The sequence below is a fragment of the Larus michahellis genome, chromosome 1, assembly GCF_964199755.1.
Source record: "Larus michahellis chromosome 1, bLarMic1.1, whole genome shotgun sequence".
In the NCBI taxonomy this organism is placed as follows: domain Eukaryota; kingdom Metazoa; phylum Chordata; class Aves; order Charadriiformes; family Laridae; genus Larus; species Larus michahellis.
This window is the reverse complement of record NC_133896.1, coordinates 4,541,380-4,557,267: the sequence shown is the minus strand read 5'-3', so window position 1 is coordinate 4,557,267 and position 15,888 is coordinate 4,541,380. Positions and strand designations below refer to the sequence as shown.

Below are 15,888 nucleotides of genomic sequence, written 5' to 3'. Positions count from 1 at the left end.
TGGGCTTTGCTGCTTGGTTGTGCACAACCCCATGAGCACCATCAAGAACAGGATTGTTAGGCATGGCGGCTCCTTAAACCCATTAAAAATTCTGCATGAGTGGTCGTAAACACCGCAGAAAGCATAATGTCAAAGAGGCAGTGGAGAGATCATGTTCACCAAGTACTTTCTTGGAGCTGCAGGGAGCAGGGACGTGCTGGGACGGGTGTGATGAGGGGACAGACACCTGCTCCTTTGGGTCATTTACTCATGTTTCACTCAAGAGGCCGGTAAGAGGAAAGGGAAAGAGATGAAACCAAGAGCCAGAAGGAAACTACCCTGGCAAGAAACACTGGCCAGGGTGCAAAGCAGGACACGAGGGGGGTTTCCAGACTTCCAGGAAAGGTTTTCATTGAAAACAAGGCGATGGTTTGACTCAGGCACGGGCTGGTGAATCAGAAGAGCTCAGTCCAGCTCGGCTGCGTGTTTCCTCCCTGCCCTTTGAGCAGACGGCTGCGAGCAGACACCCACACTGTCACTGTCACTGGGACAGCCCCCACAGGGCGCTGCAGCAGGCAGGACCTCCCCCCCCCCCCCCCAAGCAGCTCCCGATTCCCTACTTCGCTTCTCTCCATCAGATGCATCCTCATCAGTGCTCATAAATCCTTCCTGGTGCTTTGACGGGAAGCGCTGGAGGAAAGGTTTCCCAAGGCTGCCAGGAAAGCACGACATCGAGGAGCGACGGGTGACGTGACCAGCAAGCCCAGCAGCACGTGGATTTTGCAGGGTGTTGCCAGCAAGCCAGAAAGCCGCCCAAAGTGACAAATGTATCCCTTTTAAAAACCAAAAAAGATGCAGAAAGGCAAACCTCCTGTTTTGCTTTAGCTGTAATCACTCTGCAAAAGCGGAGAGTTTCCCATCAGAGGGTGTTATAATCCGGCTGTCTGCAGGAGTTGTGATATCGAGGAAGTGCTCGATAGAGAAAGGGACACACAGCAGAAATAGTGACCTCGGGATGTGGCACTGCCCTGCCCTTTCCCTTCATGCTCACGTGCCAGAGGCGCCTCTGCTCCTGCTAACCAGAGCCTGCTTGAGCTCAGCAAGCAGAAATGAGACCAGAAGGTGTCACAACTTCTGCTAACAGAGTGGGAAAAGGCTAAAATAAAGAGCAGTATTGTTAGAGCGGCTGGGCTGTCTACCTGCTCCTCCCACCACACAGCTGGAAATTGCAGTCCTTGGTGACAGAAATCACCTCCGCAACATCATCCCCACCAGGGCATTTCTCCTGCCAAAATAACTCCTGTTACCACTTTCCCCGCTGTGTAATAACTTCTGCCACCTTTGGGTGGGAGCTGCTCACAGGAGGTTGCTCTGATGGCCACTGGCCTCCAGGGGAGGGTGGACATCAGCAGGACTTTGTGCAGGTCTGCTGACCCAGCGTCGTGGGATGCTGCAAATCTCCATGCAGACAAACCTCCCGTGGTGCCTTGGACATGGTGGTTGAGGGACATCCAACACAATGTATCTGCAGTGGGGTCAGTCGATGCGACACACAGCGAGGCCTCTTTGGAGAGCTGCTCTGTGCCTTGCAAGCATTCCGAGGGCTGCATTTGGGGGTTGCTGTTATAGAGTCTCCAAGGTCTCCAAACAACTTGGCTGAAGGAGAGTGAACAGAACCTTGGGGAGGTAGTTGTGATGTGGGGAGGAAGGACCCTGGGAAGATCAGGGCAGGTTTTTCAAACCTGCTGCTCCCTGCTGCATGGTGGGTGCCCAGCTCCTCTAGCCCCTTGCTAGCCCTGAGGTCGTATTCATCTCAGCTGTGTGCTGCCAGCTTGGACCCGTGTCTGGCTCTCCTTGGGGTCAATGGCAATGGAGAGGCCACTAGGCCCATCCATTATCAAAGCACCCTCCTCCGGGCCTGCCTCTTTGTTGCCTCCTGGGGGAAGCTGGACATCTGGCTTAAGTTGTACACCTCACTCCAGAGGACTAAGGAAGGTAAGAGCCACCTCACCCCATGTGACACATGCAAGGATGCCCAACCAGATCACTCTCAGCCTGGGAACTGATGTTTAATCCAACTCGTGTGAAGTGACCACAAGGCACCGCTCGCTTTCCTACTGCCAGCCCAGCAGATGAAGGACAGAGCTCAGGTTTTGGCTGCAGACCCCTCGGCAGCTCCCTGACCCCTGTGCTTGTGCTTTTTCTAGCACCCCTCCTTCTTTTCTTGCCTCTGAAATCTGTGTCTGCTCTTCCAGATGCTGCACAGGATCCCAACACTGGTCCACCATACCCATAGCTCTTCTAATCTCCACCTCGCTGTGAGTTCTTCTCATTTATCCTGCAAAGACAGTGTGCTCAGTTGTCTGCAGTCATCCAAGTTGTCTCTGCTTGGGATTGCCCTGGTGCTGCATGGCCATGGACAATGTCCATGTCAGCAGAGCCCCTTTGCGGGGACACAGCATCCACCATCACCTCTCCCAGCCACAGCCTGTGTCCATTCCAGGCCCACCTCTGCCACCTGCATGATCTTCCTCAGTGGTCCCAGAGAAGACCATCAACAGACAAAATCAACACCAACCACAACAGGATCTGCCCCTTCATCAAGCAGGGTCCTGAGTCCTCTTTCTTTCCTGATTCAAGCCATGCATCACCACTCAGGATCACAGGAGCAGTAACGTCTCCTGATGAACCCAGCAGGTTCCCCCATCCAACAGCTCAATGCCAGCCTACGCCTTTATATAAATTAATAAATAATATATTCATGGTGACACATATTTTTTTTTCAGCTGGGTAGCACCTTGCACCGGGGATCTGTCATGCCCTTGCCAACTGTCTGATGGCTGTACCCACACCCTGGGGAACCAGTCGCTCCCGGCATCACGGGTTTGATCTCTGCTCGCTGGCTTTCAGTCTCATCTCCAGCTCCTTCTCAGCCAGCAACATCCCCAGGATTCCACTTGTCCTTTGACAAATGAAAAATGTCTTGCTCCCTGCCAATATCCTGGCTGCTTATCACCTGCACGCTCCCAGGCTTCCTCGCGTCAGCCGCAGCAATTAAACCATATTTTTCAGGCAGGGCGAAGGGCATTTTAGGTGAAAGCTCCTGAAAACTTCCTGCCAGCAGAGCTGCAGCCACCGACGGGGCTTTGCCAGGGTGATGGCACCGCTTGGGGATCAGGACTTTCTCCAGCTCTCCCAGCTGATGTGGCGATGCTGTAAGGAATGAATTCCTGCCCTAAGCTCATTCCTTCTGGCTGTCCTCGAGCATCTCTGCTCAAAATACCTTCCTTTAATATCTGAAACTGCCAAATGCCTTGAGGTCGGCTAAATGGCAACTGTCATACAGACATGAAGTGCAGATCCTGGGGCAACGCCGCTGGCTACAATGCCGGGGAGAAAGGAAACAGAATAGATCCAAGGCAATGAGGATTTAGCACAGACTTGTCAGGGAGACCCAGGAAAGCGATGCCAAATGTACAAGTGGTGAGAAGCTGGCAGAGCTAGGGGGGAATTTGCGTTTTCCTCCCCAAGATACTCCATTTCCACACACAGAGGTGCGCAAAGACAGCTCAGGGCCTCCAAAATGCACATCCCAAAGTCTCTGTGTGCCTCAAGCCACCCGGTATTTGCAGAGCAGCAGCCTTTAGGCAGAGCCTCCTCTTTGCACCCCAGATCCGGGTGGCAGTGAGCAAGCCCTTGCGTGAGTGCTGCTCCCAGAAGGTTCCCAAAGGAAAGGCTCAGCCCCCTTGCTGAGCTGGCTGGAGTCCCGGTTTTCCTCTGGGAGGATGGGCCAGGCATCCTGACTCCAACCAGGCTGAGGCCACCACCTTCAGCAAGTATTTTTAATGCATCAAGTTGAACTACAGGGAAAATACCTTCATGGCCGACTCTCCTGCAAGCTAAGGATGTGCATAACTCGCTCTGTGCAGCTTTTGAAGGGCAGCCAGAAGACCATGCTCTCTACAACTCTCCTGCCTGGTGGCTTATAGATGTGCCCATGGGAAGCCCTGGCAGCTCAGCTGCAGCCACCAAGCAGTGCTCTAGGCATGGCTGGTGACATGGTGTCCCACCAACCCAATGGAATGCTCTCAGCTGGGGTCACGTCTACACAGACTGCAGCCAGGCCTTACAGAGAACCTCTACAAGCATTGCCATGGCCAAACCCACACTGGCTGTTCTAGTCTAAGCGAGTCTTACAGTCTCCATCTGCAAGAAGGTCCTTGGGGGGGTCTCCAGCACGAATTGGGCAATGTGTACAAGTGATGGACAAAACACATCCACCCTGGCCTCTGTGCCATGTTGGACCTTCCCAAGGTGGAGCTGCAAGTAGATGCAAGGACCTGCTGGCAGCTTCTCTGGTATTTCAAGGTTGACCTCTAGAGGAAGTTTGTAGACGAGCTATGGCTGGGAGGGTGACACAACAGTTGCAGAACCAAATTGCCCATAGCAAGGTCCTTAGGACTTGCAGGTTAGCTGTGCCCCAGGTATCTAACGGTGATGGCAAGCACAGCAGGTGCCCCAACAAATGGGTCCTCCCAGTTCAGATGTGCTGGGCAGGGCTGCATAGAAATACATCCTCATTACTGGAAATCCACCACATGTCCCCCAGTGCTGGAGACCTGCCCATGGTTTTTGTCATTGGGATCCTGGCGGAGGCTGCAGTTGGGTCACGCGAGCTGCCCTCCAACATGGGAAACTCCCCCCAGCTCTCTGTGCTCACCCCGACGGGCGCAGCGCCTTTAAAGGCTGACACACTCTGCTTTCCTCCAACCGCCCACCCCCCAGCATCTCTCCTTCTGCTCTAAACGAATCCATTTATCACCTAAAATTAAATCAAGACCTGAAGTCTGCTGCGCTGTCAGGATGCGAGGGTGTGAACCACATCACGCTTCATTGAGCCTTAAAAGGCAACATAAATCTCTGCACCTGAGGTCCTCCGGGCTCCATGAACATCTCTGCGGGCAAACTGCCGCACACCCAAAACATCCCCCCATAGCAGGGAGAGGTGAGAAAATCAAATCCAACCCTTTCTCCCAAATTTTCATTCCCTCCCTGTTGCCCTTTCGTGCCATGCCAGCCTCAGTGCGTAACATCTCCGCAGCAGTAACCCTCTGCCCTTGCCCCAGCACCATCACCCCCCGGCACAGCACCGGATGCCCATGGATCCAGAGACACCTATCCGCTCCGGCAAAGCACCTGGATTAGATGCAGAGCAGCATCTTCTCCCCGTGTCCTTGCACATCCCAACTTAACCCTGTCTCCCCTGGCTCTTGCGACTCCTGGAGAAGACTTTTTCCCTTCTGTTTCTCCTCCTAATAGAGCTGCTAGGACAAGGAGCCACCGTGAGCATCCTGCTTTGTGCCCCACCATGCACGCCCGATGATACCCCGCTGGGACATGGATATGAGGAGGTGACATTAAGGGCTTCATAGCGGGCCAGGAAGGATGGAAAACTCATCCATCCACCCATGGGGCAGCACAGGAGCTGTCATCAGGACTTCAGATCTCATAGCTGGCTCCTTCTTGCCCCCCGATGCCAAGCCGAGGAATGGCAAGGGAGGGGGGGGGGGGCGGGATTTTTGCCAGCTGCTGGGATGGAGTTTTTGGGAAAAGAGATGGTTTGGCATGCAGATCAAAGAGCACCACGGCGTGAAAGAGGGCTGCCCAGCTGGGGTACCCCTCTCAAAAGCCGTTTACCTCCCCAGTCTCTCCCAAGCTCCTAACGGCACAGCTCCTCCAGCTGAGCATCTCCCAAGGATGGCCCCAAATGCATGCAGGTTGCCAGTTCTCAGCCTCCATCGCCCAAAACAACCCCCAGCAGCACCCACCCCCGCCCGGAAACATCCCACTTCCTTCTCGTCCTCAGCCCTTGCACCACCCAGAGCAGTTTATTCCCCCAGAGCAAGGAGAGAGGAAAAACCCCACCGCCAAGGGAAGGCGGAGGGGAACCGGTTGCCCTTTGCAGGCTGCATTTCTCCCGCCCCCCAACTCCAGCATCGTGGGGTGTCCCCCCATCCTCTCCCGAAACCCAGCGGTGCAGCAAAAGCCCGGCAGAGCGCGGTGCTCCCATCTCCCCCCCCCCGCAAGGAAGCACCGCACGGGGCACGGACCCCAGCCCCAGCCCCGGTACCCCAGGTGCGTACCGCGGCCGGGGGAGCATCCCGGCGTCCTGTCCCCCCCCTCCCCGTATCCAGCCCCTACCTTTGCGGAACGGCATGAGGCTGAAGCAGGGCTGCGCTTGGATGCCCGAGTTCCGCAGGTGCGGATGTCTTGCTCTTTATAATATATATATATAAATATGTTTCTTCCTTGTGTATATTATCTTCCTTCCTCCTCCTTCTGCTTTTAGAAGGAAACGGACATATTTGGGCAAAGCCCGGCAGAAACCAGCGTCATTTGGAGGCAGGCACTGCAGAAAGGAGGAAGTTCTTGCAGTTTCAGAGCTTTTAACCCTTCGCTTCCCGGAGACAGCAGGGCTGCGAGAGCGGTGACAGGGACAGGACAGGGAGCTGATGGCCTTAAAAAAGATTTAAGGCACCGGGAACTGGTTTTTGGTTTGTATTTTTGTGTGTTTTTTTTTTTCCTTGTAGGACCAGTACAGAACTAAGCGTAATGGATATGGGCGGAATAATGGGGTTTTGGCCTCCCACATCACCTCTGCTGATCTTCTGAGCTCAGCAGAGCACCAATCCCATCTTCTGTGTGGTGGCACTGGGCCAAGCTGGGAAAACTCAACTGCTTCGAACACCAGGGAGCCAGAAACTCATCTCCCCACACTGAGCATTTCTTGGCTGTCCTTGCACAGGCTGGATCATCCCAGGCCAAGGCAATTGGAGGTTCTGATCCTGCTGTGCTAACCCCCACGCTGAGGATGTGCAAATCTCCCTCTCCTGGGATCACAGCAGGGACAGCCAGCACAGGGCTGGGATGAGCTGTGAGCTGAGCCCAGCGTTTTGAAGCCCCATCAGGTCTGTGTGGCTTCATCTCAACCATTCAACCTGCAGCTCAGGTTGCAGCAGGAGGTGAAGGTGGAGCATTACCACCTGGGAGAGTTGTTTATTTTTACTGTGGTTCCTTTACTGCCCTCCCTGGAGGTAGGAGGCGGCATTGGCTTGGAGCTAGTTCAAGAGAAACTCCTTAAGCTACACAGGACTGGACCCAGTCCTTCCACCTTGGTGGTTAACAGCAATACCATGAGCTCTCTACTGTGTCTGTGCTCCCTGCAGAACAACTTGTCCCTCCTGGAGTCACCAAGACCTTCTTCAAACCACCCCTGTGCCGGTGGCCCTGGTGATTAAAAGCCTCCCTGCCCATCTACTGCAGGTTCCAGCCCCATCCAGCCCACCATGATGGCCAAGATGAGCGGTCTTCATCCTTTCCAGTGCAGAGTCTGCCAGATTTGGCTTAAACCTCCCCTGGAGAAACCTGTTTAAGCCAGTGGGTGAGGAACATTCAAAAAAATGCCCCCTGGACTCTGTTATGAGAGCTGTAACTCCAGTGGGGAAGGCAGGGACATCAATGCATTGCTGCTTCTGCCCTGCCCTGGGAGGAATGGCTCCTGCACGTCCCTGAGCCTCAGCACCATGTGAGGGACAAAAGCATACAAGATTTGGTGGCATGAGCTGCTGGGCTTCCTTCCAGCAACTGGAACCAGTTGCAGCAGCTGGGGCTGGGTCTCTGTCCAGGCAAATTGAGAAGACAACCACTTTCTTGGGGAAAAAATAATCCAAAAATGGAATTTCCCAGGACATTTAGCAACCCTAAAGGGCTGCAGGCTGGGAAAATTCAAGGCAGCTGGGCTAGACCTCCACGTGCTGCCACCAGACAGAGCCCAGCAGGTAAAAGAGAGTCCTTCTTCGCTCCACGTGGCCCAACACCCACGTGCAGGAGAACACTCCAGCCATGCCTGAGGCCAGGGCGGCACAAGAGCAACCTGCCTTTCATTGCATTTGCCAGCAGCAGCAGCCAGCGCTTCCTGGAGACAGTTCAAGTCCCAACGCTAATCCACAGCCTGTGAAGCCCCTCTTGCGTCCTTCAGGTTCTTGCCACCCCTTGCTAGAAGGTGCTGAGTCCCGCTCCATGCACAGGCTCTTGCACTGCATGGCCCTGGCTGCTCCTGGCAGCCATCCCAGCACAGCTCACGGTTGGGAAATGGGGAGCAACTAAAGGGAGAGGGAGGAGAGCTCAGCACTGCCCCAGCTTGCTCGGGGAGCCCAAGCGAGCAGAGCTGCACACAAGTGCCAGCATCTACCCACGATGGTCCCTGGACAGGATCTGGCCCTGGGTGGGCAGGAGCAGGTACAGAGCTGGCACCTCTAAGCATCCTGGATCTCCAGGGCATCATGAAGGAAGCGCTGTCATCTCGCTGATAAAACTTACTTTCTTCCTCCCAGTTGTTGGACTCGTTCCACGTCTACCGCCCAGGAGCTCTGCTGATCCACCCCCGCCAGCAACGGGAGCCCAACTCTAACCCAATCCTGTACTCTGGAAAACAAGTCCTGCTCCTCAAAGTGATGAGCCTCCAAATCTCTATAAAACACAAAAAGAGGTTTTTACAGTTTTATTACCCGGGATAAACGAGGATCAGCAGTTCATCTCTGGAAGAATATTTCCAGCACAGAATTCCAGGTCTTGGCAAAAGAAACATAACGCAATATACTCAGGGTTAGAGCAAAGAATGAACTTGGGTGTCATGTCCATCAAAATCCATGTTTGGATGCTCATGTCCAAATTTGTTGTCTATAACATCCTGCTCAGTGCCTGCATAGCTTGGAAGGTGCCTAACTCTTTGGCTGGTTTTTTTTCTGCAACAGTAATCTTTCCTGGACGCTGTCAGTTCAGCTCCGAAAATTTTGTGGTAGGAGCTTCTCAGAGCATCGTAGGCGTGATCGAGTCCTGTATTAGAGGCTGGTGGTTAAGGATCCTGTTAAGGTGCTTCCATCACCTGGTCAGGGAGGCAGAGGGGCTTTGCCACCCCCTTGGCTGAAATGGCACAAAGGTTTAAGTAACCCCTGGGCAAACGCCCACCCTCAGGGCAGGTGAGTGGGTGAGCAGGTGAGCTGCTCCTGCTGCTCCAGGAGCATTTTGGGATTTAAGAGGTGCCTTCTCAGCAGTGAAGCTCCTGCTTCTCCCCTGCATCCCATGGGCAAAACCAAGGCCAGTCACCTGAGGCCCAGCATCTCTTCAAGAGAAGAGACTTACAAGATACATCCTCCATTGAAACTGGTCCCCAGGAAATCAAAGTGAATAAAGTGTCTGGTTGATAACTGGGATTTGCTCCAGTCACTCTGTGCGTTGGGCTAGAAAGATCTCAGATGGGACCATCCTTGGTCTCCACACATCTGTTCTCTGTTTTACCCATGGGCAATTTCTAGAAAGCAGCTTCCAAGCTCCAGCCAAGGCCATCGTAAGAGTTGGAGCATCTTGATACCTCATTCCCTGTATTAGATATTACTGGGTTTCGCTCACAGAGAGCACCTCGGGCAGCTAAGTGGTGCCAGGCAGTTTAAATAAACAGGTAAGCCTTCAAACATAGTCTGGGGATTTCTGGTGAACCAGGATTCTCACCGCTTACTGTTCAACAATGTAAAAGTAATAACAATAATTAAAAAAAAGAAAAACACTAAGAAGCAAGCTGGTCCCAAAAAGAGGTTTAGATGAAACTGAACCAGTTTCATTTATGAATGCGGTCCAGAACAGTGAAACGAGGAGGGCTGCATGATCAGAGAGGCTGGTGGGTGTCTCAGCATCACTTGGGGTTTTAGGAACAGGTTGGGCAAACAGGCTGGGAACAGTCTTAGCCAGTGCTGATCCTGCCCTAGGGCTGAGGGATGGTCCAGATGACTTCTCAAGATCTTCCCAAGCGCTGCTTTCCATGGGAGAGGCACCGGCAGCAGCGATGTTCATGGGCACCTTTCCCAGCCATGTCCTGTAGGAAGCTGTCTCCAAAAGAAGGAAAAGCATGATTTAATGAGCATTAATATTTTAGTGAGGCTGTTTAGTTAGAAATGATCTCGTGAAGAGTCCTTTTACCTTTCCACCAGGTTTAAAACACATATTTGGTTAAGATGCTGTGACTGCAGCCCTCAGCTTCATCCTTAACCCCAGAAAACCCCTCTTTGTCCAAGACGGAGATTTAACTTGCCTTTCCCATCTTGCACCCAGCCAGGCTTTGTACCAAGGGGCACGGGAGATGGGATGCTCTGCCGGCGCAAGCTGCTCAGTATTTCTAAGGGAAGCAGAGACATCTTTACCTGTACAGGGAGAAATGGATCTTGCGATCAGTGACAGCTCAGCCAGGAAATCAGTATTGAACTGACCTCCCTCTTTCCGGTTAGAGGTACAATAAGATAATGGGTGGTAGCAGTCTGTGAGACAAGGATGTCGGTGCTTTTCTTGGGTCGGAGCCACGCAGTCGTTTCAGCCTGAGAAGGGTACAACAAGGGTTGTACTCTACAAGCAAATAATAACGCAAACAGCTCGTTTAAAATATTTATAACATTTTGAACAGCTTGCGTGGCACAAACCCAAGAAAGACTAGGGTGCTCGTAAACGCTGGCGCTGGGTACATCGTGGGACGTGCTTACACGATCAATCAGGCTTGCATAATCCTATTTTGTCCTTTTATAAGATGTTTGAGTGCCCAGGCAGGCTCTTAGCCTCTGGCCTCAGCTCCTGCGCTACAGATTGCTTGAAGGTGCTGCTTCCCCAGGCAACATCGGGCCCCTTATCCCACCGCTCTGCTGTTTTCTTGATGAGCTGCTGCTGTTATGCCTAAGCCAACCTCCCAAGGTTGCACCTCAGTGACCAGCCGCTGACCACCACTGAGCTGTTTATAGCCCCAAGGCTTCTGTTTTCAGCCCGTGCCCACGTTTTCAAGGCCTTTTGCTAATCCCTCCACTCCCCAGCAGCCAGACACACCTGGTACCCAGCTCCCTTTCGCACGACAAGCTCTCCCTGCCTGTTGATCCCAAGCCTGGCGCTTCAGCCTGGCAAATTTAGCAGAGGGAAAGTTGCAAAGAGGCTTGTGGGCTTTTGCTAGCAACGTCAATGCCGTTTCTGCTGGGAGAGCAGGCAGGACACGCAGGTCATCAGGGCTTAAAATAGAGAAGGGACTGGGAATGATGAGCTTTTGGAAACTCTCCAGCCAAACCCCACGTACACTGCAGCCTGACCTAGACAGATTACTTTTTGCTAACCTCTGGTATTAGAGCTGGCATCTTCATATCACAAAGATTAGGTGCTCTACAAAGGTGTCGAGACAAAATTGGATTAGAGAGATGCAGGTCAAAGACTTAGGACCAGGTGCTCTTTGTCCCTTGTACAGCTCTGGGTCTTGGTGTCCTGTTTTGCACAGGTTTTGGAGTTGGAGTCCTGGGTTTTGGAGACAAAAGTCCCAGTAAGGAACCAGACAGTAATTACTGCAGCAGCACCACTCGCTGTCAAATGCGTACCGTGGTGGCTTTTCTGCAGCTGCCTGCTCCCGCAGGTGTCTAAATGTGATTTTGCTCTTCCCGTGCAGGAAACTCAGTCTCCCCACTCCATGGATTTCCACGGCTTTAAACTGCTACCACATACCCACCTGAGACCGAAGAGAAAATGTCACATTTGGAGAAACATCTCCATCCTCCTTCTGATGCACCCAGAGCGACGAATAATCACAGAATGGTTCGGGTTGGAAGGGACCTTAAAGATCACCTAGTTCTGCCCCCCTGCCATGGGTAGGGACACCTTCCACCAGCCCAGGTTGCTCAAAGCCCCATCCAGCCTGGCCTTGAACACCTCCAGGGATGGGGCAGCCACAACTTCCCTGGGCAACCCATTAATCAATTCTATTTCACACAGTCTGGGCTTGGCGAGGCAAATCCTTGTCATGCAGTTAAATCCTCCCCCTTTATTTTTTTTTAATCATAAAAAAAATATTGATTTTATGATGCCAGCATAATGATTTTTAAATATAAAAACTGATAGTAGACTCAAGCTTCCTGTCTTTTATGTTCCCCAAATGTTGCCTCCAAAAGTGCTGCAGGAAAAACAAAGACCATCAGGCTTTCCCCATGAAGAAAGCAAGCTGCTAGTAATAAAACTAAGCAAAAAACTTTGAAATGATCAGCTAGAAAGCAAAGTGAAGAAAGGCTGGGGGGGAATACATGAAGAGCATTGTGATGGCTGGAGATATTTTTAGGACTTACTTGATTTCCTTATTGGGAAATATTCCTAAATTCCTGGCTTCCTCCAAAGAGCTGAGCCCTTCCAGATGAATGTGGTACTCCTGGGACAGCATCTGTGGAAGCAACTGCATTGTGTTTTATGGGACAATGTGCAGAGCTTTAACCGGTGCAGTACAGGCAGATGGGCTGCACGCTCCTGAGTATTCTTCTGAAATTTGTGCTTGAAGCAAATACCCAGATCCTGGTTTGAAAACACTTCATTGCTATATAATTACTTCCCCAGAAAGGTCTTTAATTTTTGATGGATAAGTACATCACCCTCTCCTACGAAGAGTGAAGAGCCACTGGGAACTGCTCCAGGCCATATTTCCTCTCCCAGTGGCAACTCTGCCATCACTAGAATTGCAGAGTCCCAGCATTTTCCTGAAGTGCCTCAACCAACACAAACCCCACCAATTTTCTCTTCCCATCCTCACAAGAGGAGCGAGTGCTGGAGGAGCTTTGTGTGTTTTGCTAGAGTATCATTTGAGTTTTGGTTCACAGTTGCTGTACTAGTTTTACAAGTTCAAAGCAGGGAAGTCCAAAAAAGCTACCCAGCTTTCTGCCCGCGGCAAAAGGTGGAGAAATCTGTGATGAGTTGAAGACCTTTGTCTTGGCAGGACCACACGGATTCCTGAGCTGTTGACTTGCTGCAAGCTCTCAAATGGAGAGTAGAGATCACACCTTAGAGACTGGGAGAGGAAAAACAACTCAAGGGCTATGAAGTGCCAAGATGCTTAAAAACTGCTTTGGAAAAAAAACCAACCCACATTCTTCCTACAGGAGGAATAAGAAGCAGAATAGAAAGACAGAATGCGTTAGCCGTCTTCTTGGCCAAAACCTTGTTTTCTATATAGCTGAGGTCGTCTTGGGCTTTATCAGCAAGTAAAGCATGTGCTGCTTAAAGCATCCTTGCAAAGCCTCCAGTGCCTGCTTTAGCCATCCCCAACGTTAGCTGGTTTATCTTGTAAACCAAATGCAGTGCTGGAGAGAGCGTGCTACAACTGCTGGGAGATGGGCAGGCAAGCACCAGCCTTCAGACCTACCAAACTGGGGCAGTGGGATGTCCTGCAGAGGGGACATGTTCCGGCAGGAGCAGAGCTTTTGTCTCCTGTCCCCCGCTACCCACATCTACAGGGCTGAAAGCTTCAGATGTGCTGACACTGTTTGGATATAAGACATAAGGCTGTGCTCTTACATTTCTGTACTAACAAGAACGAAACACAGCACGAATCCCCGTGCTTTGGGATCTCTTTAGTTCCTGATGCTAAAAAGAAAAGGACAAGAAGGAAATACCTTAAAAATGCACTTACACAGACTGCAGTACAGAAATTACATCTTCTCAGCTGAATTCACCTCACAGTCCAAAGTTCAAGACTAAAAGCACTTGCCATTCTCTGCTGTTAAAATAAAGAGCAACTCCACAAAGAATATGGGTTTTGGTTGCATTGTTTCAAGTACAGGGCCATAGGGTGTCATCCCGATTCTCCAACCAACCTTCTGCATGACCTTGCGCAAGACACTTTTCGTACGTGTCTCCCTCCCTCTTCACACACATGGCTATTCAGCCAGCAAGGTCGTTGAGGCAACAACTCTCACCTTCCATATAAAATTGGCAAAGCAAGCTTAGATTTCGACAACAGTAACGTTAAAAATGTTCCCTGTGAGCTCCATCTCATCAGATTTCTTCAGTCTGACACCCAGTAGGCAAGTGATAAACTGACAGCTGAAATTCAACACAGGTTAAGCACAGAACAGCACACGCAAGAAAATACAATCATAACCTATGTGCATAACGATGGGCTCTGAAATAGCTGTTACCACTCAGGAATGAAACCTTGGGGTTACAACAACTACGAAAGCATCAAGTCAATATTTCCCTGCTGTTAAAATAGCAGCCAGTGTTAATTAGGAAGAGAACAAGGCAGCAAATGGTTATGCCACTATGCAAATCCTTATTCATAAGACTTCAGGGTTGATAACGCACTAGGGACACCTCGTTCAGCTCCGGGCTGACACGTCCCACACGTCCCTCTCACCTTGCTGTTAGCTTCAGGACGCTGTCAAATCTCTCTTAAGCAGTCATCTAATCTAGAGTCTCAGAAGTAATGAACAGTTCATACTTAGCCTGAGAGGAGATTCAGTTATTCAGCACATTAGAGAATCAGAGTAATTACATGTGTATTTAAAACACGCAATTAAAGCTTAACTTTAGGAAATCAAGTCTGAAAAATACCAGAACGCTTCATCTGAAGTGGTATAACCAATATTGTACTGCCAATAAAGCAAATGTATCTTAACAGCCCACCATTCTCTCCATTTGCTGTAAAAGTGTAACCTTTTAAGGCACCACACAAGAAGAGAAACAAAAATATCATTGCTTCAGACCACAGTTAAAAGTGTGTACTTACAGAAAAACGTGGGGGCACAAAAGTATGCAAAACCAAACAAACAAGTAAAACTTTGTAGCTGCAATGAAGAACTCCAAAGTTCTGCTGAGCCTTTTGAGAGGGCACTGATGAATCACGGAAGGAAAAAAAAAAACCTGGATGTGTAAGCAGGAAGAGCTGGAGGTGTTAAATAAAAAGTAATTTGAGAAACCACTAGAAATAGAAAAAGGTCAGTAACAAGTTTCCAGAGGAGGCAGGAAGTAGAGAAGTAAATTCAGAACTAAATTTTTAAAGACATGCAAAGTACAGTCATACCTGAGAAAGCCTGAGCCAACACATCAACACAGGCTAAGTGGAAGAACGTGCATTTGCAAAAAAAATACTTGCTACCGATTACGTGATGTGATAAGTAAGGTCTGTCTAGGGACCTCCGTCAATATGTCTGACCCTTTTCAGGTTTCCGCACCTCTGTAGGTGTTTGCATTTACTGTGGCAACACCTAGAGGACAACTGCTCACAAATCAGGCTCCGGTGGCACGCATTTGTACAGCGCCCACCAAAGCGAGTACCCACAAAGAGATGAAACTAAGGCAATGTAGGTCCGCTAACGCTTTACAAGGAGGTATGCTTACGCTGTCTTAGTGACTCCACAGTACAGAAAAATACTTTATTTATAGCATGAATCTCCTACACAAAGCACTAAATGAACAAGCCATCTCCCCTGCGCAAACTTCACCCATAAGTCTTCAACAATAAGGATTTTTAGAACTAAATGCTTCAAAACTTGCCAGTAAAACAATTCTCAGCAAACAGAAGACCTTCAAATCATCAAACTGGAAGCTCAGAAGCCGGTATTACAGAGAAAACAACAGAACAGCTGGTCAGCAGACACAGAAAACAGTCTGTATAGCTTAAGAAATGCTTACAGCTAGTCAATCGGAACAGCAGTATTTGATGAAATAAGTCATGAATAAATCGTGTTGCTTAAAGCCAAGTCGTATTTCCAGCTAAGTTCAGGTAATACTAAATGAGTTATCAGCGCTTAACTTTCTACAGCATGCTGCTCAAATTATTTGACTCTCATAAGCAAATCCATGCTAATTCATATTACACTAATTTCTTTGTTTTACTACATAGTAGCAAAGCCCTTACAGTGTTGCTCAAGGTCAAACAGAAAACTAACAGCAGAGCCAATAACAGAAGTTGGATTATGTTATTGCCCCAAGTCCTGTGGTTTTAGTATTAGTCAGGCCAGTTCTTCACCTCTGCTGCAGGGAGGTTTTCTAACGGTGGATCCAGCTATTGCCAAC

General features: G+C 50.3%; 1 protein-coding gene across 1 annotated transcript in view; it reads right to left on the bottom strand.

The window, feature by feature from the left end:
- The window catches only part of PFKFB3 (6-phosphofructo-2-kinase/fructose-2,6-biphosphatase 3), a 43,029-nt gene extending 36,723 nt beyond the window's left edge, over positions 1-6,306 (bottom strand). Inside the window, exon 1 of the mRNA XM_074573214.1 lies at positions 6,181-6,306. Coding sequence (XP_074429315.1) covers positions 6,181-6,196 — 16 coding nt within the window. The 5' untranslated portion in view covers positions 6,197-6,306. The remainder of the gene's footprint in view (positions 1-6,180) is intronic.
- Between the last annotated feature and the right edge of the window lie 9,582 nt (positions 6,307-15,888).